General features: G+C 39.2%; 1 protein-coding gene across 17 annotated transcripts in view; it reads right to left on the bottom strand.

The window, feature by feature from the left end:
• PAK3 (p21 (RAC1) activated kinase 3) overlaps nucleotides 1–25,717 on the bottom strand; it is a 571,264-nt gene that overhangs the window by 43,188 nt on the left and 502,359 nt on the right. For all 17 annotated transcript variants that reach the window (XM_049107809.1, XM_049107808.1, XM_035711477.2 and 14 more), the window contains 3 exons: nucleotides 22,572–22,703; nucleotides 21,327–21,492; nucleotides 11,360–11,423 (listed from right to left, as the gene is read on the bottom strand). In XM_049107809.1, coding sequence (XP_048963766.1) covers nucleotides 11,360–11,423; nucleotides 21,327–21,492; nucleotides 22,572–22,703 — 362 coding nt within the window. The remainder of the gene's footprint in view (nucleotides 1–11,359; nucleotides 11,424–21,326; nucleotides 21,493–22,571; nucleotides 22,704–25,717) is intronic.

Here is a 25,717-nt window from a genome sequence, read left to right as displayed (position 1 = left end):
AAATAAAAAAAATAAAAAATTACATAAAAATCATGTTATTGAAGTATCACTGGGTTTATAAATCAGAGCAGGGAACTTTCACTTCTTTAGCTAGGGCAGGACTTTTCCCAGAGTGTCCATGCTCATTCAACTTTAAATGGAACTGTAACACATTATGAGTGTGGGGCTAGGAGCTCCATGGGTTATAGTCCAGTGAGAGTGAGGTCACAGTTATAGGGCTTAATCCCTGGAAAGGCGAAATAACTCAATGACTCACTCCAACATGAAGTCTAAGCAGCTGTTTCACAGTGCGTGCCACTGGTTTCAAGAGGGCCTAGGTAGGCAAGGGGGGCAGGCAGCTTAATGCAAGCTCATTACTATGGCCTGGAAAAACAAAGTGCAAACTCTGCTAATGGTAGTTGATTGAGTGGCACCATCTTTCTTTGCAAGAGAGCGCACAACACGGTGCAGTTAAGAGTATTAAGTAGAACAAGGAGCATCTTCCGTTGCTCTATAAACATTGTTCTCCACAAATGCTAATATATTTTCAATCTCCTTCATCCTAAAGCCTATTATAAAGCTCAGACGACAACTATTTAGTGCCTTGTAGGAGTGCTCTACCTTGTATGGCCCCAAATAGATCTGATGAGGAAGCAAATACTTTTTGGGGGGGGTGGTCCTACCCAAAGAATCACTGCTGTAAGCACACTAGACACCACTTCTGCTCTTGCCCATAGTTTCTTGAACAAAGAGAAACAAGTCAGAGGTTTTATTCTCAGCACTTATCCCTGAGTTCCATGCTGTACACTCCTTTGTCAGGTTCTCTAAACAAGCTGTTATTCATTGAGTCCTTTAAGAAACAAGTTTCAAAACTATTCATCTTCAATATGGGAACTTCAGGTCAGAGTAAGAAGAAGAGGGATCCCTGGGTGGCGCAGAGGTTTGGCGCCTGCCTTTGGCCCAGGGCGTGATCCTGGAGACCCGGGATCGAATCCCACATCGGGCTCCCGGTGCATGGGGCCTGCTTCTCCCTCTGCCTGTGTCTCTGCGCCTCTCTCTCTCTCTGTGACTATCATAAATAAATAAAAATTAAAAAAAAAAAAAGAAGAAGAGGGGTCCTCAATGAGTAGCAAAGAGAAGTCTGAAAAATACCTAAGAGGACAGATGTACTTTCTCAAGCCTTAAAACAAACTAATTTAGAGGAACAGGCCTGAAGGCTTGCAAAAAAAAACAAACAAAAAAACCCCCAAGTTTGTCTGCAATTACTGATGGATTGATAGTATCATTATTCCATTTAATTATATAATTGGCAAAGATGCAGATGGGAGACAAAATGCCTTTGGCCAAATGTGTTATCTTTAAGCGCAGGAGGAAAACGATTTCCAGAAATGTTCCCATTGTCACTTTCTGACAAATTGAGCTGTATGGTTGGTCTAATATATGAAGAGATGCAACATACAACCAAGGTACTTTGGTATAACACAGATGTGGACTGTGCTGACCAACAGATCCTTCAGGAGAGCCTTTTGTTTGCTGTATAATTTCTTGTTAGAGTTCCTTTCTTAAACATTTTCCCTTCTGAAAATCAGTGTGGTGATGAGTTTTTATCATAATCTTAGGATACCAAAGAAATGAATACAGCTATGGCAGTAAGGGTGTGGGCAAACCGGCACTCCCGTACCTTGTTAGTGGGCAGGTCAAATGGATCGAGCTCTATGGAGGGCAACTTGGAAATTAAAAATGCACATATCCTCTCATGTAATGATTCCACTTTCAGCAGTTTAACTTAATGATCAATTTGCATATGTATGAAGTGGCTTATTTGTAAAGATCTTCACTCCAGCCTTGTTTATATGAGCAAAATAATGGAAACAAACTAAATAGATGTCTATTGATGGGGGCCTGATTAAATATATTATGGTCCATCAAACAAAAAACACTGCATCCGTTAAAAAGAAAGAGGCACTGATATGGCACTGTCTCTAAGACACAGGCAAATAACAAAATAAAAGATTTATAGTATGTTACCACTTGTGTTAAAAAATAGAGCCACGACACAGAAACACACACACAAATACACACATACACAGAAATGTACATGTCCCCAAATACAAGGTAAGGTAGTTACTCCCCCATCCCTAATTTTTTCCTCAGGAAAAAGGAAAATTGCCTTATATTCGAATCCTTATAAAATCTCTCATGTAATATGGTAAGTCTCCATATTCATTTATTTTTTTCCATGAAGTACTATTTGGGAAAGACACATTAGGTTAAAATGTTCACAGTCAATGCTAGTTCTGGATGCTCATAGAGAGTATCTGTCAGATTTGGAAAGGATGTAAATAAATTATTTCTGAAGGTATGAGCAGAACCTCAAGTGTTAGATGTCATAAATAAGCTTTCTAAAGGTTGCTTTTGAAATTAATGCAGTGAAAAGGGAGCCGTTAGCCAAAGATAGGACAGCATGACCATCAAATACAACAGTGAATACAGCTGGTTGAAACATATTGAAAATATAAAGACCTATGAGCTTATAAATTTTTTAATAAAAGAGGATGCCTCCTTCCCTGACTTAAAATAAAATAGAACACCCCTCATTGGACACTTTTGGAAGTAACTTGGGTATCAACTCCTTTCACTGAAATTGGCAATTATAAACTTAAGCATTTATCTTGTTTTGCCTGTATGAACTATTATTTCAGGGTAACCAAAGACCTCCAGTTGATGAGGCAAAGTTATTTTCAGTCAAGAAAGTGTGGAAGGTAATTCTTAGAAAAGGTAAGTTTTAGAAAAATCACTACTTTGTAATTCCTAATTTCATAATTGATTTGGGCAACAGAGTCATTAATAGACAAAACCAGTAGATGAAAGGCTAATGAGGATCTTTACATCGGAGGGGACAGGAAGTCCTCAAACTTTTTTTATGATTTTATTTATTTATTCATGAGAGACACAAAGACATAGGCAGAGGAAGAAGCAGGCTCCCTGTGCGGAGCCCAACGCGGAACTTGATCCCAGGACTCTGGGATCATGACCTAAGGCGAAGGCAGATGCTCAACCACTGAGCAACCCAGGTACCCCCTACTGAACCTTTTGATCAATCTACTCAGCACTAAAAAATAGAGTGATCAGACACTGTATGCCTTCTGATATAATATGAAATACACAGCACCAACCTGTGAAGAAGGCTTGCCAAAGCTGCACCTGAATATCAAGCTTTTAGAACTAACTTCCATTTATAGGAAATACAGGGAGGGAATAGAGCAGCAACTTAAATGATATCAAATGAAATTAAGAGACAAATCCAGAAAGTAGTAGCTTCTACAAGACAATGACAAGTTTTTTCAATAAGTCAATGGTAGTAGAAAAATCAAGGGGACTGTTTTAGAGTACAGAGATTTAAGACACACGACCGAATGCCATATGTGGATCTTCTTTGGATGCTGATTTGAAGGAATCAACTCTAAAGACTGTGTTTTTGAGACAACTGGGGAACTCTGATAATAGATGATATCAAGCCATTATTGAATTTTGTAGGTGTTATTATGGCATTGTGATTATATTAAAATATTGATCGATGTTGAATCAGGGCAGTAACAATATGCACATTTCCGTACTATTTTTTCTGCTCTTGTATAAGTTTGAATATTTGTAATAGAAGTTTTATTTATTTATTTATTTATTTATTTATTCATTCATTCATTCATTCATGAAAGAGAGAGAGAGGCAGAGACACAGGCAGAGGGAGAAGCAGGCTCCATACAGGGAGCCCTACGTGGGACTTGATCCCGGGTCTCCAGGATCATGCCCTGGGCCAAAGGCGGCACTAAACCGCTGAGCCACCCGGGCTGCCGTGTAATAGAAGTTTTAAAAAGTGATATAGGAGAGAGTTATGTTGTGAAGATGTAAATATACACCTATAAAACCGATTCAGAAAGCAATCCTCTTAATGTTATAGGAATGGGTAACTGCAACCAGAAATAAAATATTTAGGGACAGAATAGTATGTAGATTCAAAAATATTATATTGAAAGATGTTAGATGAAATTCAAATGATGCACTTGGATAACTGTTGGGTGATTCAGAACGGGGCTCTAATGATTACAAAAAAAAAAAAATATGTTGGGATGCCTGGGTAGCTCAGTGGTTGAGCGTCTGCCTTCTGCTGAGGGTGTGATCCCCGGCTCCGGGGATTGAGTTCCGCATTGGGCTCCCTGAGAAGAGTGTACTTGTTTCTCTACCTATGACTCTCATGGATAAATAAATAAAATCTTTTTTAAAATAATGTTAAAGATACATAGGAAGATTTTGAATTATACTCCTCATGAAATGTGAGAGTAGAAAAATCTCTCCCAATCTACACATTACTTTATATAACGTGTGGTTTTAAATATATAAATGAGAGTGATTAACACATTAAATATCATATACATTCATCATTTGGGTATCTAACAGTTTACATATTCAGATAAGTCAAAAACTTGTTTTAAAAGCTATGTCATTGTGTGACCATATATTCACGCACAAATGGTGTGTGCACGTGTGTGTGTGCATGTATGTGTGTGTGTGTGTGCAGAAAATCTATGAAAGCTTTACTTAAGAAGCCAGTACCAAATCTTTTCTGGAGCTTTCCTTTATACAAGATTATAGAGATGGTAAGGCACAAGGCTTGGAGGGACATTTACTTTTCGCTGTCTATTCCTATGACCCTCCTGAGTGTTACACCTTGTCCAAGTATTACCTACTTTATTTTTATTTTTTTAAAGATTTTATTTATTCATGAGAGACACAGAAAGATAGAGGCAGAGACACAGGCAGAGGGAGAAGCAGGCTCCATGCAGGGAGCCTGACGTGGGACTCGATCCTAGGTCTCCAGGACCAGGCCATAGGCTGAAGGCGGCGCTAAACTGCTGAGCCACCCGGGCTGCCCAGTATTACCTACTTTAAATAAATTAAACAAATAAAAATTACAATTCAGCTTGTATCTCTCACTTTGTTTCATGACACAGTCCCAACAGATCTTTATAGCATTATTTCCTGTTATCTCTCCTGCCAAACTGCAGGTTTGTCTATGAGGCAGGTACTGCTGATTTCACTCTTTTGATCTTTTTGATACGCATTCATCAAAAAGTTATTAAGGATTTCCTTTATACAGAAAGGATTAGACGCTGTTGCAGGCCCTAAGGATACCAAAGCAAATATAATCTACAGTCTGAAGGAAGTGCTTATTTGGTTTCCTTCCAGCAAAACTGCCCATAATCCCCACATGTTAAATCCTACACCTCAAATCACGATTCAAATGTACTTTTCTCTAAGGATCCTTCATCATACCTTCTCCCTGGCTATAAACAATCTGTACCTCCTCTCCGTCCCCATGGCTCTTTGTAATTATGTCATGCTACCTGCCTTATTCTGCTCTATAAAATAGTAACTGTGAGCATCTTTCCCCTCTGATGATACTTAGCATTTACCCAGCACTTAGCCATGTGCCATGTTGTGCTAAGCACTTTAAACACATCCTCTCCTTCACTTCTCACAACCTGATGAGGTATATACCTTCTGCTTACTATGAATGAGGAAATGGATGCTCTAGGAAATTAATTCATTTGCCCACAGACCTCTGAGCTCAGAATCTGGGCTCTTTGGTTTTCTTCAATTTTTCCAAAAATTATCCCTTTCTTCCTCCATGGTTTTCTAAGTTTCAAGCAATTTTACATGGCTAGACAAACTAACTTATGAGTGGTTTATGTATGCTGGTGCAGATAGACACTGTAAGGTTCAGGACAGAAGGCAGAAGAGATCAGTTAGGGCCAAGGCAGCCAGGGAGAGATTTGTGGAGTGGAAGGCAGTGAAGAATAGTGTGTGGATAAAATTATGGGAAGAAAGTGCATATGTGTTTGGGATGGAGGGGGGGTCCCCACTGATTTCTTGGTGTAATTTTCATTCTCTTCCTGTTGGATGTTCATAAAGGCAGCAAGCATAGTGATCACTGTGACTCCCAGGGCCTGGTTCTTAACTATGATTTTATGTTCTGTGAATTATATGTGGTAGGCAGTCAGTAAAACTTCACCGATTTAAACAGTCATTCATTAAACTGGATCCAAACTCTCCCTGAACTGCGTCCTCAAAAATAGTTGTCTATTACAAAGTGGAAGAGAGAGCAAGCACGAAACCAGAAGAGAAAAGGGGTCTGTTTTTCAGTGCATTCTCATTGAAGGAAAGGCCTTAAAAATGAATCCAAATACATTAATGAGAAATCTGTGAGGACAGCTGCCGACGCTAGTCAACTCAGCCCTCCGCAACCTCACGGCTACTGCTTCGTTGAGAATTACATAGGATTTGCCAGACAGATTTCTGACAAACTCATGTTGTCAATGATAATCTGGAGGGTGCTAGGCCTTTTTTCTTTCTTCCTTTCCTCTTTTTTTTTAAACTTTACATACATCTGCTCAAAATATCTAGATTTGGTGGCCAATTACAGAATACTTTTCACAGAAATCTGGTGAAATAATGTCGTTTTTTAACACTCGACTCACAGCTATGGCCTCAGATGATTAGACACGCAATTCTGAACTTGATTTATGGAAGATGGAGGCCAGTTCTCTGTCCCTGGGCCTGAATGCTGGGATGGCAGAAACCAATACTGGAAAAATTTGGCTTTCCAAGTAGATGAGGGTGATTAATGGAGAGGTTCTTCTCAAATACGGCTCTCAAGAGTAAGCTACTGTGCTCCCTGAAGCTGAAAAAAGGAATATGGGGGCTGATTATTCCTAGCACCAAATAAATGATTACAGACCCAGGTTTGAATTTCACCATTGTGATAGGTAAAGCAAAACAATAAAAAAAACCACACAGACTTAATGAAAAGAAAATAAAAACTCTATATACTGAAAGCAAAGATGAGTTTGTCTGAGGACAGTAATTCACGGATAAATCCACTGGGAGCAATTTAAATAAAAGGAAAATTAATTTAAGTGGTTTTCGTTTTTGATCTAACAAGAAATAAATCAATATTTTGCTCATTCACTTTAAAAATTATGAACAGAGAGCAAAACTCCACTAAGAATGAAAATACAAAATCAGCAAATTAAATACAAGCTAAAATCACAGTACATAAGTAGATTTCAATTACTAGATGATATCTTAAAAGCTTTCAGAAATGCATCTTGATTTTATATCACAACCATTTGGGTCGAGGGCATCTGTGAAAACGGGCAGTGCATGGTGAAGCCAACACAATGAAAAAGACAGCTGTGCAGCACACACAAGTACCCAAGTGATAAGGAATCAGATCAAGTCACGAGAACAAAAGGACGAAGATATACTGAGACAGAGAGAGAGAGAGAGAGAGAGATAGGGACAGAAAGAGCAAGACAGGCATGTATATACACATGAAAAGACAGGGCAGAAAAGGAGAGCTAGAAAGACAAACATTTTCTTGTTTGTTTCATAGATAGTTCTTGAGGCAAAAACAGATCCAGAATGATGGGAGAGGCAGACAGGAGAAGCTCTGTAGGTCTTTGACCTTGGCCAGGTAAACTCTTGCTGTTGACCGAAATTGTAAAAAATTGTTTCCTTTTTTGGGGGGAGGGGGTAGCTACTAAGCACAAAAGCACCGGAGGGAGGAAGAGACTCCTTCCCCTCTAAGGACTTGTTTATTTTTTATTAATTTTTAAAAAGATTTTATTTATTTATTCATGAGAGACATAGAGAGAGAGAGAGGCAGAGGGAGAAGCAGGCCCCATGCAGGGAGCCTGACGTGGGACTTGATCCCGGGACTCCAGGATTGCGCCCTGGGCTGAAGGCGGCGCTAAACCTCTGAGCCACCGGGGCTGCCCTCTAAGGACTTGTTTATTTATTTATTTATTTATTTATTTATTTATTTATTTATTTATTATTTTTTTTATTTTTATTTATTTATGATAGAGAGAGAGAGAGGCAGAGACACAGGCAGAGGGAGAAGCAGGCTCCATGCACCGGGAGCCCGATGTGGGATTCGATTCCGGGTCTCCAGGATCGCGCCCTGGGCCAAAGGCAGGCACCAAACCACTGCGCCACCCAGGGATCCCTCTAAGGACTTGTTTAAAAGGTGAATTTGGCACATGAGTGAACTATCTATGGGCTTCAACATTCTTTTTTTTTTTTTAATGTTTTATTTATTTATTTAATTTTTATTTATTTGTGATAGTCACACACAGAGAGAGAGAGGGGCAGAGACACAGGCAGAGGGAGAAGCAGGCTCCATGCACCGGGAGCCCGATGTGGGATTCGATCCCAGGTCCCCAGGATCGCGCCCTGGCCAAAGGCAGGCGCCAAACCGCTGCGCCACCCAGGGATCCCTTCAACATTCTTTAAAATGATGAACTAGCTGGGAATTTAAAACGGACCTTTCTGCAGTGGCAGGCAGGAGTTCTGCTTTAACTTTTCAGTTCAGATTATAAAGGTTTTACAAAGTTATGAAGAAATACAACTTTCCTTTTGCACCTTCAGAGGTCAGAGGCATAAATAACCAGGAGGGGAAATCTCTTTGGTATGCAAAGTTGCTTGGCGGCCTAATATTTGTTCTTGGAGAAATCAGTCTTGCTTCATTACCTGGTATCTGGGAGATATTTGAAACCATCTCTTACTTTTTTCTTTTTAAAAATTCAGTGCTCGTTTGGCTCAGTTGGGTCTTAGTGGGAAAGCACGATCAAAACAAAATTATAACATCTTCTACCTCGCACTCCCCAAAACACAACTCTTGAAAAAAAACCCTACTTTTTAAATAAATAAATAGCTTCCATTAAGACCTACAACCAGAGCAGTGCTGCCCATTAGAAGTATAAGGTGACCCATATTTTAAATTTTGCGGAGGGAATAATATTCTAAAAAGGTTAAAAGAGAAAATTAATTTTAATAATACATTGTATTTAACACAATACATGTAAAATATCACTTCAACATGTAACCAAGACATAATTTATTAATGAGATATTTTGCATCATTTTTTCATCCTAAGTTTTTGAAATCAGAGCATATTTTATACTTGTGGCATATCTCAATTTGGAGAAGCCACACACATCAAGCGCTCACTGGTCACAGGGTTACCATATTGAACAGCAACGATCTTAACTGCTGTTTCTCTGTGGATTGTGTATCCCTTCCTATTGTTAGTTCTACCCAAAAACCAACCAGAAGATGACAGTAAGATCGAAAAGGCAACTTTTGCTTTCTAAAGTCCCCTTCATACTGTGTTGTTTTAAGTGGCCTTGAAGTGTTTACCTTTTGGGCATTAAGAAAGCAAATTTAGGTGTATATACGGACTAGAAGGGTACAGCTTCCTTACTTAGAAGTTAAGAAGGGGGACACCTGGGTGGCTCGGCAATTAAGCTGCTGCGTTCGGCTCAGGGCGTGATCCTGGAGTCCTGGGATCGAGTCCCATATCCGGCTCCCTGCATGGAGCCTGCTTCTCCCTCTGCCTATGTCTCTGCCTCTCTCTCTCTCTCTCTCTCTCTCTCTCTTTCTCCGTGTGTGTCTGTCATGAATAAATAAATAAAATCTTGAAAAAAAAAAAAGAAGAAAGAAAATTCCTGGTGGGAAATAATGGCTACAGAAGCCTACCCTGCCCTGCACTCAAGTGGAGTGAGTAGACTTGTCTCAATGTATTTCTTGTACCTTATGTATCCCTCTATCAAGCATTTGCCACTATAGACTCTATGTTCCCCAAGGGCGCATATCATTACCTATCTCTGTCTCTCCAGCACTTAGAAAAGTTCTGGCACATAACTGGCACTCAATAAATGCATGAAAGGCAGATAAATTAAATACATAGTTTTTCATTTGCATTAGACACATTTCAAGTGCTCCAAAGCCACACATGCTACTGGCTACTGTATGGGACAGCACAGATATAGAACATCTCCATCATCACCTAAAGTTCTGTGTAGATAGCCTCGTTCTAGAGCAATGGGCAGAAATACGATTTGACTGGTTAGGTGATGGGGGTCCCTAGAGAAAAAAAACTCTTTTTTTTCCATGAGCAAATAAGAATACCAGTGATAGGAAATGACAAAGAAAGAAGTGAAAGCACAAATAGGTATGTATCTTACCCCCTAGAGAGTCCAGATGCAGCAGCATTATGGTTTCCACTGGAAGAAAAGACTTGGCTATATCTTTCTCCCTGAGCTTCTGCCTCCCTCTTATGATTTTCCTACCTAAGAAAGAAACCAGGCACATTCCCCACAAGTGCCCCAAGACTCTTACTCTCAAGCCAAAATATCTAATGAATGCTTTCCCTTATTTTCTGAGATAAGTCAGCAATTTCAAAAGAAACTTAATACAAAAATCCAAGAAAAAGCAATGAAGTACCTGAAGAAGAAATTTACCATTCCTTTATCTGAAAATAGATTCCACTGGCTGAAGGGCTAGCATAATTCTGTAGGCACATTGGCTGCATCCCTTCCTTCTCAGCCAGGAGGCCTCTGGGGTATTATCTTGGTTCCTGGCATACAGTAATTGATCCATCTAAATATCTTGTCTCCTTCCCCATTTAAGGACACCTCTTAAGAGCACTTCATTTGATTTTAAAAAACAACATTTCCCCGTTTCTAACACTGTAGCCTACTCTCAGTTTCATACTGAGATCTGAGAAACATGCCTAATTAGAGTTGACTTAGAGAACTGATGACTCCCACCCTTAGCTCTAGTGAATGATCTGGCCCTTGGTTCCCTTGTCTAGCTGAGGATCAGGATTTTCTGAGGAACTTTTCCAAAGTTCTAATTCATGGGCCCCACTCCAGACTTCTGAATCAAATCTCTGGCAGTCAGGCCTGGGGATCTTTATTCTTAACAAGCATGCTAAATGAAAATGACGAATTCCATATCATTTAGGGATTATTGATCTGTTTCCTCCTTACTTGAATAGTCAACTCTGCCCTCCTCTGGACTATTCAGTAAGGACTTTCCCTGCCCCTACTCTGTCACTTTACAGTTTGACAATGAAACAGGATCTTAAGCATAACATCCATAGAGATATAGGGGAGACAGGGATAAAGGGGATTTTCATACAAGTTAGAGGTTTTAAAAATAATAAATAAATAAATAAATAAATAAATAATTTATACATGTGAAAAAAAAAAAAACAAGTTAGAGGTTTTTATAACCCTACTACTTTTCCAGGGAAATCAGTGTGAATCTTCTAACTATATAGGATTAAAATGTCCCTAAACAATTTGCTCTTGGTTCAACATTAGTGCAGATTCCAGCAGGATGTGTTCCTCGATTAATTACCATTCTGTCAGCTAGAAAGACCAATATTGAGAACGCAGAACATAAATATAACCTAGGCTATTACTGAATCTGAATGTATATCTCTGGTGCTTATCTTTCAATAATCACTTACCCTTGACCTATTTTTTCAAATCTTGTGTATTTTTTCTTTGGGTCACCGACACTCACAATGCTTCCTGAATTTGGGGGGGTGGAGAGAAGAAGAGAGAGAGAGATTTAAATTGATTGGTTCATTTCCCTTTATTTCATACTAAAATTTGCAATGCTAGAGTCAATGACAAATAAAACACTGAAGCAATATTCCCATGCAATTTCTATAATTTATATGGCTAATAATACATTTTATTAAAGTAACAAACAGTAATATATTAATTAAAGTAGTAGTAATAACCCATGCTGCTTTTATAGTCAAAATTGATGATGTTTGATCAACAAAAAGGACTGGACACAACTCAACATTTAAAAAAGTTCCCAAAAAAGGATACTGTAGATTTGGAGATAAAAACATCTAAGATCTTATATGCACTATTTAATAAAATCACTATCTTGCCTGAATCGGAGCAAAATTGAGCACTACACTACATTTAGTTCTGCTGGACAAGTACCTCTTCAGCAATTACCATGAACCCAGTACTGTGCTAAGGGTGATGGGGTCTAATAAAGAACAAAGTTGAATCATAAAGTAATGAGACTCATGCTTTCTGAAAACCTGCATCCTCAAACCCAGGAGCCTACCTGCACTCCATGTATTTTTTAACAACTTTACTGGAATATGATTTGCACACCATGAAGTTCACTCATTTAAAGGGTACAATTCTGGCAGCCCAGGTGGCTCAGCAGTTTAGCACCACCTTCAGCCCAGGATACGATTCTGGAGACCCGGGAGGGAGTCCCACGTCGGGCTCACTGCATGGAGCCTGCTTCTCCCTCTGCCTGTGTCTCTGCCTCTCTTTCTCTCTCTCGTGAATGAATAAATAAATTATTTTTAAAAAATAAAGGGTACAATTCATCAGTGCTTCCATATATATGAAGCAAACATCGACCAAAGTGAAGGGAAGTATTGGCAGCAATATAAAAATGGTTGGCAACTTTAATAGCTCACTTTCAATAATGGATTGAACAGCCAGAGAGATCAACAGAGAAATGGAGGAAGTGAAAAACACTCTAGATCCACTGGAGCTAATACATATACAGAAACGCTTCACCCACCAATTGAAGAATACACATCCTTCTCCAGTGCATATGGAACATTCTCCAGGGTAGACCACCATTTGCTAAGCAAAACAAACCTTAGCAAATTTTACAGGATTGAAATCGTATAAAATGCCTTTTCTAATCATAATGGATATAAACTAAAAATCAATAACAGAAAGATGATTGGAAAATTCCAAGATAGTTAAATAAAACGCGTGAAAGAAGACACTTCAAGAGAAATTTAAAAATAGTTTGAACTAAATTAGAATCAAATACAACCTATCAAATTGCTTGGGATGCAGCAAAAGCAGTGCCAAATATTTTTGATAAAAAGGAAAAAATCAAGTGTACAATGCAATGGCTTTTAGTAAATTATCTGAGTTGTGCAAATTTATTAAATTTCACCATGGTCTAATTTTAGGACATTTTGGTCATCCCAGAAAGAAACCTGTACCTGTTCGCAGTCACTCTTCATTCCCTACCTGTGCCTGCACCCCACCCTTGGCTTTCCAACCCATTCCTAGGCAATGACCAATCTACTCTGTGTTTCTATAGACTGTTCTAAACATTGTAGAGTAAGGTCATAAGCAAGAAAAACATTAATTTATCATGTGTGGCTCTGGGGGAAAAAAAACATTGGTTTTGTTAATTCAAAATAACAAATCCTGTAGTCAGAGGATGAATCCTTGCCACCACTCAGGACAAATCTGAAATAAGTGCCATTGACTCTTCAACGCAGTGCTCAAATAGGTGCAGAAAAATTCCAGGCCACAGCAGCATCATGGGAATATGGGTTCAGCTTCTCAAGTGGACTGCCTTGAAGGGAATCATTTATTTGGATGCCTGTGGCTCTCCCTTCCTTTTTTTTTTTTTTTTAAAGCAAACATATCAGTATCACTACCTTTGAGTTATATCTTACTATCATGGCTCCTGTTCTAAAGAAGCATAGAGTCAGTAGGGTAAGATTTACACCACGAACTAATCAAGAGAAGGTCTGTAGATTCTACCTTCTCATTGTCGCTCTTATTCATTCCCTCTTCTTCATGCCATGGCTACTGCCATAGCTCCAGGCCCTTGACATTTCTTGTCCAAACAATTGCACTAGTAATTACCTACCTCAACACTCTACCTTCTCTATCTTCTGCAACACTTTTGGAATAGGGTAACCATGTAATTCCCAAAACCAAGACTTTTCCTGGGTAAACTGAGATGTACAGTCGTCCTACTTCAGAGTGATTTCACTCTTAATTGTGATTTCTCAAAAGTTCCTCCTCGCTACAAAATCAAGTTCAAATTTCTTAGTCTGGCATAGAGGGCTCTTTACTCTCTACCACCAACCAATCCCTACCTAACCATACTAATCTCATGTAATTCCTCTACTCCTCATCCCTCCTACTTTAAGTCCTAGTAATGCTATCACTATCCAAGGCTTAGGTCTTTGCAGATGCTCCCCTTTTCCCTTTCCTGGCTAACCCACGAATTCCTATTTATTAAACATTATCTCAAGTCATCCTATTTTGTGAATTATTCTCTCATGCCTCTGAGATTCTCATGTTTCTTCTTGAGGGGAGGAACCTTGTCTTTTCATTCAAGTAACTTTAGTGCCTAGAATAACAGCCATCACTGAATAGGTATTTGTTGACCAAATAAATGAGGACAAGAAAGTATGTATTCAAGTGCTAAACTGTGTGCTACAAACAATACCTGGTGTTGATTCAGAACTACCAGTAGATGGTATATTTTGTTTTTTAAATTTTTTTTTATTTATGATAGGCACACAGTGAGAGAGAGAGAGAGGCAGAGACACAGGCAGAGGGAGAAGCAGGCTCCATGCACCGGGAGCCCGATGTGGGACTCGATCCCGGGTCTCTAGGATCGCGCCCTGGGCCAAAGGCAGGCGCCAAACCGCTGCGCCACCCAGGGATCCCAGATGGTATATTTTGAATTAAAAAAATAAATGTTTCAGTCCTGGGGGCACCTGGGTGGCTCAGTGGTTGAGCATCTGCCTTCCTCTCAGGTCGTGATCCCGGGGTCCTGGGATCGAGTCCTACATCAGGCTCCCCGCAGGAAGCCTGCGTCTCCCTCTGCCTGTGTCTCTGCCTCTCTCTCTGTGTCTCTCATGAATAAATAAATAAATAAACTCTTTAAAAAAATTTCAGTCCTGTACTGTTCATCAAGTTGTTAGATTTGTTGTTGCTGTTGGTAGTGGTGGTTTGTTTTTTACAACAGTAGTCCATGTTTCAGTGAAGTTAAATAAGACATATACAATATGTGAGTTGTTATAATTCTTTTTCTCTTGCATTTCCAATCTCAGTCCATGGTACTGCTATCTGTCTACTCAGTAGCCAGAGTATGAAATCTGGAAGTCACCTCTGTCTCATCCCTCACCTTCACTGACCCCCACGCAGTTGTCCACCAAGTCCTGTGCTTATATCTGTTCACCTCCTAGAGACCTTCTCATTTTGTCCCTTCCTTGTGACTACTATTCTAGTTGGGCCCTCATCATTTTTTGTCTGGGCTATCCCAACATCCTCCTAATTGCACTCCCAACTGCCAGCCCCTTCACACTCTAGTCCAGACTCCACACCTCTCTCTGGTAGGATGCTGTTAAGTGCAAACCCGATCATGAGATTCTCTGGTTTAGGAGTCCTCGATGGCTCTCCCAATGCCTACAGGGTAAAGCTAAACTCCTTGGCATGGAGTACAAGGCTCTTTATATCTGACTCTTGTTTTATTCTCCGTCTCTTATCCTATCCACCCCTTCCCCACTAGACCTTCACTGCTTTGACCATAACAAATTGCAGCTCATGAACAGCTAGCTCTTGCTTGACAGTTGAGCTTCTTCTCTTACGACTCCAGTCCCACCACCTACCACCAATTATATATTCAAGTGATGTTGAATAATTTAGCACTCCTAGACATATGCCTTCATACCTTCTATACTTACTATTCTCTTGCCTGGAATGTCCTTCTTAAATTTCCAAGTTCCTATTTATGCTTCAATTCAGCTTCAATGGTGCCTCTTCAAGGAAGCCTTCCCTGATTTTTTGGAATAAAGTTAATAATTCCTGTTCTCGGGATCCCTGGGTGGCGCAGCGGTTTGGCGCCTGCCTTTGGCCCAGGGCGCGATCCTGGAGACCCAGGATCGAATCCCACGTCGGGCTCCCGGTGCATGGAGCCTGCTTCTCCCTCTGCCTATGTCTCTGCCTCTCTCTCTCTCTCTCTCTCTCTGTGTGTGTGACTATCATAAATAAATAAAAATTTAAAAAAAAAATTCCTGTTCTCTATACTACTGTATCTTCTCTCTCTCTCTCTCTCTCTCTCTCTCTCTCTCTCACCTTTGCACTTACTCTGCTTCTCTACACTTAATACACCATGTACCCATCTCTACATATTTGACATCCTGTTACAGATTGTGTCTTAAAGACAAAAGTCAGGTCTCATTCATTTCTGTATCCTCAGTACCTCCTCAAACAATGTTATGTGAGAAATACATGAATTACTCAATAAATGTCTGTTGAATTGAACTCAAATAAAATTAGGCATTTCCTTTGGTAAATGCCCCATATTTTAAGAGAGAGGTTGGAGAATGTATTTTAATTGAGTTACGACTATAGAATGCCACAAATTTAACAATTTCTGAATTGCCACTTCATCTTTCAAATTGTCTTATAGATTTCTACATCACTGAGAACCGTTCTTACTCAAGTCAGCTATTAATGGATAGGGGCCTGGACACGACGACTACTATTACTACTACTTCTTTGTCGTTGTTGTTGTCGTCTTCTTCTTTTGTAACAAAATGACAATTTTAAAGTCCTTTGAAACCATTGTTTTATTAAGGAGTTTATAGTCTTCTAAGAAAGTTCTACTATTAAGTTGCTGAGCAAATTCTTTTCCATAGACTGAATAAAAGCAAATAAGCTTTAGCCCAAGCCACTTTCTGAATTATGACCAATTTCAATTGGCAGGGTTCAGTCAATGAGGTTTTGTGGTAGTAAATTACTTAACCTTTATTTCCTTGGAATGCAGAATTTAAAAAAAAAACAACCTGGAAATAAATCCTTTCATGAAGATTACCAAAAGACAACAATTTTGATGAGCTTCTGCCTCTGAATTTAACTGCTGTACAAATAAAATGGCGTCTCCACGTCCACTACCCTTCACAGGAGAGGGTGTGCTGCCATCTACTGATGTAAGGCAAATGCACAGGAGGTCTTGTTTACAATTCCCAATCACAAAATAAGCTTTTCAAATGACCTGTTTCATCAGGACCATTGTAATTTGTTTTTATAAATTACACGAAGGAAAGGAGGAGAAGCCACCATGACACAATAGTAGAAAACAGTGACAAGAGGCAGCAACTCAAAATCAAAAGGGGGGAAAATAGCAATGCAAGAACAATTTCCTACTGGGGCAATTTGTTCAATAAGAAACCAACTATTCATTTAAAAGTGTAAGGATTTAAGAAATGACTAAATAGCAGTATTTGAAAATAGGGTTCATGATGCAGTTTCAGTGGCAGAAGAGTCTATCAGTGTCTCTTCCTACGTATGAAACTAAGTTGAACTCTGATCATTAAAAGGATTCCTTTAGCGCACTGAGAAAGTTTTGATTCCTGAGAAAAAGCAAAATAATTCTCTAAATTAGTATTAGTCCTATCTGAGTGGGAGATTAGAAGAGTTCTGAGTGGAGAATGCTGGAGAAAGGGAGGGACAAAAAGAGGAGTTGACTGTGGGACCCAAGACAAATTTCCTGCCTTGCACCATTTTGCTGACAGCGCCTTTTGGAAATTTTCTCTAAAATGTAGGGGTTTCTTTATTTTCCAATAGATTCAGACAGACCACAATGAACAAGCCAGACCCAGGCTATCTGTCTGTATAAAACTGAAATATGATCTGTTTATTTCAGCTATTAATGATCCCATGGTCTGGCCCCCACAATCAGCATTTGCATGGAAGAGGAGTAGCTTGGCGGCTCTGTGGTCTGGGCTTCCAATCTCACAGTAATGGGATCTCTGAGCCTAGGATGATGCTGCCCTCTCCTCTTCACCATGATTATGGTGGGTTCCACTTGGGTATGGGATGTAGGCTATTGCTCTACCTCTGTCTCCTATCTTCCTCTCTTCTGCCTCTCAGTGCAGGCTCCTTTACTCCTTCCCCGAACTCCAACGGGGGCCTTGATTCACTCGATGACTTTCGTATAGGAACCATACATCTTGGCTTATTCCTGATTTCAAATATTGTGTCCCACTGGAAGACTCCACTTTTTTATGTTGCAAAATATGGTTGCTCTCATTTGGCAAAAATTACATAATAAATTTATACTACTATGTACTGTGCTAGGTGCCTTACATACTTTATCCCATTTAGTTCTCGTGAAATCCCTATCACATTGGTACTAATATTATGTCCACTTTTCAAATGAAGAAACTGAAATTCAGAAGAGTTGAGTGATTGGCCTAAGAACACACAGCTAGTCTGGTCCTATGACTAAGACTCCCTTATGATTCATTATAAAGCCTGGCCTAGTGTGTTATCTTACTAAGGCTTTATACTCATGTAGTCATCACCATTTACTGAGCACCTACTGTGTACCAGGGACAGTTTTTATATGCCCTATTCTCATTTAATTACTATTATGCTATGAGGTTGGTACTATTAATATCTCCACATATAAAAATATATATAATAAATTATACATTTATAAAAATAAATATATATAATAAATATATATGTGTGTGTATATATATATGTATATATATATATTTTTTTAGGTGAGGAAAAAGAGGTCAAGGAAAGTTAAGTAACTTGCCCAAGAAACACAAGCAAAGGGCTTGTCATTTGAATCCGGGCCTTTCTGACTCCAATACTACTCTTAGTCATAGTTTGAGCTACATAAAATCTATCTTATAGACAGAGTGCAGTTATGATTCTTATCTCTGTCAGACAGATAAGAAACTGAGGCTCAGAGGGGTGAAATAAATCGTCTGATGTCATACAGTGAGTCTGTGGCAGAGAAGAGGGCACACAGAAGGTGCACACACAGAGGTGCAGCAGAAGCAGGAAAGAATCACTTTGTAGACTTGATGGTATAGCTTTGCCTGGACCTGCTTCATGAAAAGCACTCCCCCATTTTTCTACAGGTTCTCCCTGTCAAGATCTGTAAGTGTGAGGTCAGGCTGGCAGTTACAGGTGGCTTACTGACTGGAGAGAAAAATGAGTCTCCGGAGGCCCGAGCTTTCTCCACTGGAGAAGAAAACACCCAATTCTTAATTTAAAATGTAATCAAAGGCACTTTTCTCCTCTTCATCATGTTGCTCAGTGCAGGGCAGAATAAACAAGCAATGAGAGAAACCATGGATCCAGCACCGCTAGGATTTGCAAGCAAAGCCAGATTTTGGCCCAAGAGAAGAATGCTTCTCTGTCAGTGAATGTAAGAAAAGCATTTTCGTTTTAACAAATCGATTGGGATTTGAAACATACCCATAATAGTCATTGTTTTAATGAAAGCAACACTGTTAGAATTTTATTTTATTTTTTATCCTATTTTGTTTTCTATTTTTTTAAAGATTTATTTTTTTTCATGACAGAGAAAGAGAGACAGAGAGAGAGAGACAGAGACATTGGCAGAGGGAGAAGCAGGTTCCATGCAGGGAGCATGATGTAGGACTCGATCCCAGGATTCCAGGATCACATCCTGGGCTGAAGGCAGGCGCTAAACTGCTGAGCCACCCAGGTGTCCCTGATTTTTAGAACCTAATACAATATCATAGGTCATGTCTACATGGACAAAATAAAGAAAAAAATTGAGGTAACTGTCTGAATAACTGACAGAAATCATCCAGGCAATTCTTTCTTTTTTCCTTCTCTTTTCCATATAGAAACAGATGGGGATACACAGAAGCAAAGTGCGTAATGGAACTAGTGTCACACCTTTGAAGCAAACAGATTTGAGTTCACACTGTCACTCATTAGTTTGGTGATCTGGTCATTTTAGTATTTTGAGGCTTACTTTCACTGATCTGTAGAATGAGGATATTGAAATCTAATGAAAGGTATTATTCTGAAAATTAAACCTCATGGTGTATGTAAAGTGGCCAGCACAGAAAGTGCTCAATAGATGCGAACTATTACTACTGTTATTCTCACTAGAGTCATATTTAATCACATAGAGTCAGTTGGCTGAAGTCTCAGTGAACTCAATTCCAAACACTCACTCCCAGCTGCAGCCCAGACCTTTGCCTTTCCAAATACCTTTACCCCAGAATGTCTCAACCTCAACACTGCTGACATTCTGTGTTAAAGAATTCTTTGTCACAGAGGGGAAAGGAGGGGATTGTCCTTAGCATTGTGAACATTTTAGAAGCATCCCTAGCCTCTATCCACTAGATGCCAGCAGCACTCCCTGTGCTCAGACTATAAACATGTCTTCAGGCATTGCCAAATATTTCCTGAAGGGCAAATCGGCCCCACCACCACCTATGAGTCTCCCTGTGGCTCTCTTCCTTTCCTGAGGTCTTTTAGTTGGAAATTTGCATGAAACAAGACAGCTTCCTGTTCTCTAGTTGTATGACATTACTGAAATTTGTCATCCAAATAAAATTGTAAGTTTCTTGATGGTTGGAAATTGTTTTTCTATGGTTTCCTCCAAAGATTCTTGCATAGAACATATGAGGAGAGACTCATATTTGTTTTGCTCGTTTTTTCATTCATTCACTCAAAAAGCATGTGTTTTTATGCAGCACTTTATCAGAAGCTGGACATAAAGGAAAAGGAGACTCAGTCCCTTCCCTTGAGAAGCTCACAAGTCTAAGGGAAAGAGATCGGACTAGTGTGGTGTGATTTGCTACCATAAAGGCAGTAAAGAGAATAGCCCTTAACTCAGACTGGGAGGGGCAAAGAAGGCTTTCCTGAGAAGGTAACTTTTGAGTTGGGTTTTGAAGGATGAATAGGAGTCAGTGAAGGATGAATAGGGGCACTGATTGCAGATAACTAGCAATTTGTTAGATGTTTCTGTAGTATGAGTTTAATAAATATGCTTCACAGACCTTTGACTCATTTCAGCAATGTATTTTTCTTAAATCTCCTTGGCTCAGAAAGCTAACTGAAAGAGGACTATTTCATGAAACTGGAATGAGTGTGTGTGCACACGATGTACACAATATGATACCGTGGGAGGGAGGTTGCTAGCATTTGCTGGCCCTGCCCCCCTTCTCCACATAGAAATACTCCTAAATTAAGAGAAAAGATGGTATTACTGTGGTTGCTGGTTTTGATTGACTGTGTTGGGCTTTGAGGTTGACTTGTCTATCATGATTGATCAGTTGGGAGACCTTGGGGGATGATCAAAATATATATCATCAGATTATTTTATTCCTTTCAGAGTGTCATCTTAAAATAAAACTCACTGTTTAATCATCGTGTCAAGTTTTCACCTTAATTGACTTTTTCAAGTGAAAATACTTAGTTTCTGTCAGATTCGGAGTGTGGGGGAAGGAGTGATCTGGAATACACAGCAAGTTCAAACCTTTACACCTTTTGACTTCAGGAAGCCTGGAGTTTATGCAAGGAGGCCCAAATTTTAAAGGCTCGGTTCCCATTTTATTTATTTATTTATTTATTTATTTATTTATTTTTAAAAAGATTTATTTATTTATTCATGAGAGAGAGAGAGAGACAGAGACACAGGCAGAGGGAGAAGCAGGCTTTTCTCAGGGAGCCCGATGCGGGACTCAATCCCAGGATCACAACCTGAGCTGAAGGCAGCCGCCCAACCACTGAGCCACCCAGGCGTCCCTCGGTTCCCATTTTAAATGGTTTATGAGACCATCCTATGAAGTAAGTAACGATGGCAAAAACAAAACCAAAAAACAACCAACTCACTTAGCTTTTCTAGGATCTCCTCGTCTGTCATCTTGGATTTTTTCCGTTGCCGATCTGTGTTTCTATACAAAGTACTGGAATTGGCGTTCTCAGCAGAAGGTGGTGTGGCCTCTTTATTTGGTGCTGCTGGTGAAGCTATGGATTCCAGCACAGAGCGGGTGTAGATCTTAAAGATAAGGGAAAAAGTTCTATGATGAAAACAATAGGCCAAGCCTAGATGCTGCCATGTCAATGAGGTTTTATTTTGTAAATTAAGACAAAATTTTAAAGCAGTTTTAGGTTCACAGTCAAGTTGAGAGGAAGGTACAGATTTCCCATCTACACCCTGTGCCCATGCATCATAGCCTCCCCCATTATCAACAGCCCCCCGACCTCAGAGTGGGACATTTGTTACAAGTGATGAACCAACACTGATGCGTCATAAACACCCCAAGTCCATAGTTTACACATAGTTCACTCTTAGGGTAGACAGTCTATAGGTTTGGACGAATGTATAATCTGCCATTATGGCAGTGGAGTTCTGTCATTACTCCAAAAATTCTCTGTGCTCTGCTTACTCATCTCTCCTCCACATCCCAACCCCTACCCCCAATAAGTCTGTAAAGACAAGTGATGAATTAATTATTAAACAAGAACTTTAGGTTACCTCAAATACCCTGTGCTTGAAAGCTGTCAGGACCCAGTCTTCTGAGGTCCCCATACATGTTGTGCTCATTCTGGTCCTGGTGTCTCTACTTAGGCAATTCTTCCTACTTGATTCATGTGGATTTCTTTCTCTAATTTAATTTCTGCAGCAATTCTATACTTTAGCACTTACTTATATATTGTTTGGTATTATTCTCTAATTGTCACATGCTATCTCATATCCCTGAAGAGCAGCCTCAACCAAGGTTGTATCTTATATTCTAGATCTGGGAACATAGTAGATACTCAATAGGGTGGGAGCTGATTCACTAGACTTTGACTCTACAATTGCTCCAGATGACATTTCCTGAACCACTGAGGAGTAGTTATTTGAGACTTACTGATTTTGTTTTGTTTTGTTTTAATTTTTATTTATTTATGATAGTCACACACACACACACACACACACACACACACACAGGCAGAGACATAGGCAGAGGGAGAAGCAGGCTCCATGCACAGGGAGCCCGACGTGGGACTGGATCCCGAGTCCCCAGGATCGCGCCCTGGGCCAAAGGCAGGCGCCAAACCGCTGCGCCACCCAGGGATCCCGAGACTTACTGATTTTGTATGCTCGGGTCTTGGTGCAATGACTGGTGGGGGCTCATTGTCATCTTCTTCTTCTTCCTCTTCTTCATCTTCTTCTTCAGACACAGGAGGAGCCAAAGGCGGCTCTGATGCTGTTTTTGTACTCTTGTGACAAAAACAAAGTTTAGAGACCAGGTATTAACTCTTCATTGTTTTTCTTCAGAAACAAGAAAAGGGAAATAAAATATTTAATCATGTAGGGACATGAGAAAACCGCACCTTTTACAAATGAGCAGAACCATCTACAGTTTGGTGATCAGGACTGCTCACATTCAGAGGTAAATTCAGGTCATGGTTTATAAACATCATGAAAATTTTAAAGATCTTTTCATTTTCCACTGAGCTCAGAAACAGTGAGCTATTCATTTAATATTTGCAAGTTCAATGTTTTTGAAATCAATGAATAATATCTTTTTAAAATGCTATGAAAGCCTTCAATTTGTACTGGGCAGATTGTCAATTCGCTGATTGATAGTTTGTCAACCAGAAAAGGGCTATTTTGTGCCTAAAGATCAGAGCATGCATATGGATATGGTATTAACACAGCTCTGCAAATACTCACTAAGTACAAGCAAGCCCATAAATGTTGCTTCCCTGTTCAGCCTCCTGGAAAGAAGCACTCAGAAAGTAACAGACATGAAGATCTAAGGAATATTCATCAACATAATTATTCAGTCTTAACCAACAGGTATAAATGGTGATTTGCAATGCTAAAAACTGCTACACCACCACCACCACCACCAAAAGTAAGAACGATCATAGTATCTAGGATGGATTCTTATCATTCATATTTATGCAGGGCTTAAATTGTCCCAAAGCTGAATTTTGAAAGAACTATGACCACAGTTCTCAAAGTGTGGTCCCCAGACCAGCATCATCACAGGGAACTTGTTAGAAATGCAAATTCTTGGGTTCTATCCACACTAATGAATCATAACTCTGCGAGTGAGGCCTGATAGTATGTTATGACAAGCCTTCCAGGTGATTCCGGTTCAGGTTCAAGTTTAAAAATCACTGAACAATGACACAGGTCTGTGCTGTCCAATATGGCAGCCACAAGCTGTCCATAGTTAATGAGCAGTTACATGCGCTATAACTTAAGTGGGTACTAAGTTTAAAATACATACCAGATGTTAAATATGAAAAAAAGTTGTAAAATAGTTCCTTAGTGAAAGACATTTCTTTTATGTTGTGTATATGTTGAAATGACAGAATTTTGAGTACACTGGGTTCCATAAAATATCATTAAAATTAATTTCACCTTTTTCTTTTTACTTTTTTTTCAGTGTGGCTACTAGAAAATGTAAAGTTACATATATACCTTTTATGACATTGATTCTGTTGGAAAGGACTATTAAAGATTTTTTAATTTTTATTTTGTGTGTGTGTGTGTTTATATTTGTATTCTGTTGACACCTTTGGGTATACTGGCTCAAGCTAATTCTAAAAAGAATTTTCATTTCTTGAGGACAAAGCTCCTGAGGTAGATACAGGGAGCCTACTAATACACTATTAAATCAAAGGACCTCAGCCTATGATTAAAATTCAACATGGATTTTCTACAATCATGTATAAACTGATGGAAGATCCATAAGGTGTAATCATATATCTAATCAGAGACAGCAAGATTTATCTACTGTAAAAAGGAAGATAACTTAGAATTTATAAGAAAGTATTTGAAAGAATATTTGCTTGCCCTGATATACATACTGAATGGTTTAGACTGAAATTTATATGCTTAGTTAATATTGGTTTTCTTATGTATACACCTATATTTATTCTTAATTTGGCCAAAATACCTACACTATTATATTGTACTGTGGCTGTGTAGAAAGAAACATGTGTTAATGACATTGAGGTTTTAGAAAAAAAATCCATTTCTTCTTTGAAAGACTAACTCTTCAGAGCATTTCAGTGGGCACACTTAGAAATTGCCTTTAGGTTATTGGTGTTTGCTTTGAGATTATTCTGTTCCAGAAAGTTCTGCTTTCTTATGCCAGCGGGGATCAAGAATGCACCTAATCACTGTTCACTGGTGGAAGGGTAGAACCTGCATATAAACTGGCTACCTTTTATATGGTAAAGCTATCTTACAGGCAAGTATTATATAATACTATATATTATATATAGGCAGGCAATATAAACCATGCCTAGAGTAGTTAGCTTTACCCGGGCTTATGAAAATATCTGAAGTAAGAAATAAATCATTGCCTCCAAAATGTGACAAAAAACTATAAAGTCTAAAGCAATTAATGTCTAATTACATGTCTATGAAGAATAACTATAGGTCAACTTCACTTAGTGACTTCTATTTAGTAATTATGGAAATTTCATTAATTAAAAACCAAATTGTAGGGCAAGCCCAGGTGGCTCAGCGGTTTAGTGCCGCCTTCAGCCCAGGGTGTGATCCTGGAGACCTGGGATCGAGTCCCACGTCGGGCTCCCTGCATGGAGCCTGCTTCTCCCTCTGCCTGTGTCTCTGCCTCTCTCTCTCTCTATCTCTCATGAATAAATAAATAAAATATCAAAAAAAAATAAAAACCAAATTGTAGATTAGATTGTCTTCTTCAGCAACAGCTCTTGAGTTGTCAAAATGATTTCCAATAAATTATACCTAACCAAAAATTTAGTGTTACTTATAATCAAATAATTTCAAAATCAATATTAAAAATCACTTAAAAAGTTCATAGCAAAAAATTATTTGGGGTAGAGGAGCCCTTTAATATATTTGATACAATGCATCATGTGGCCTCCATAAATGAGAGTATATGTATTGCCTATAAGGATCTGAAAATTGCCCTGGTGGCAAATATAATGGGCCTAGGTCTAGGCTTCTCAGACTGGTACAAAAACCAATCAGACTGGTACTACTGACCAAAAGGTAACCTGGCACATCTCAATTGTTGCTACTTCACTAAAGAAGATCCACCTGCAAAACTACACTGTTTAGTATTCGTTACTATCCTCACTATTCTCATTTCATATGGGAGACATTCTGCATCCCCGAGGATGGTCTAAGGGACTGTTAGAAAAACTAACATCTTTCATCTTCTGAAGGTTTGTAGGGGAGGAGGGAGACCAATGTTTCTGTTTATCTAAGACTAGACACTATACTGTCA

The sequence above is a fragment of the Canis lupus genome, chromosome X (genome assembly GCF_003254725.2).
Source record: "Canis lupus dingo isolate Sandy chromosome X, ASM325472v2, whole genome shotgun sequence".
NCBI lineage: Eukaryota > Metazoa > Chordata > Mammalia > Carnivora > Canidae > Canis > Canis lupus.
The sequence above is the reverse complement of the archived record's forward strand: the minus strand, read 5'-3'. Positions and strand labels throughout refer to the sequence as shown.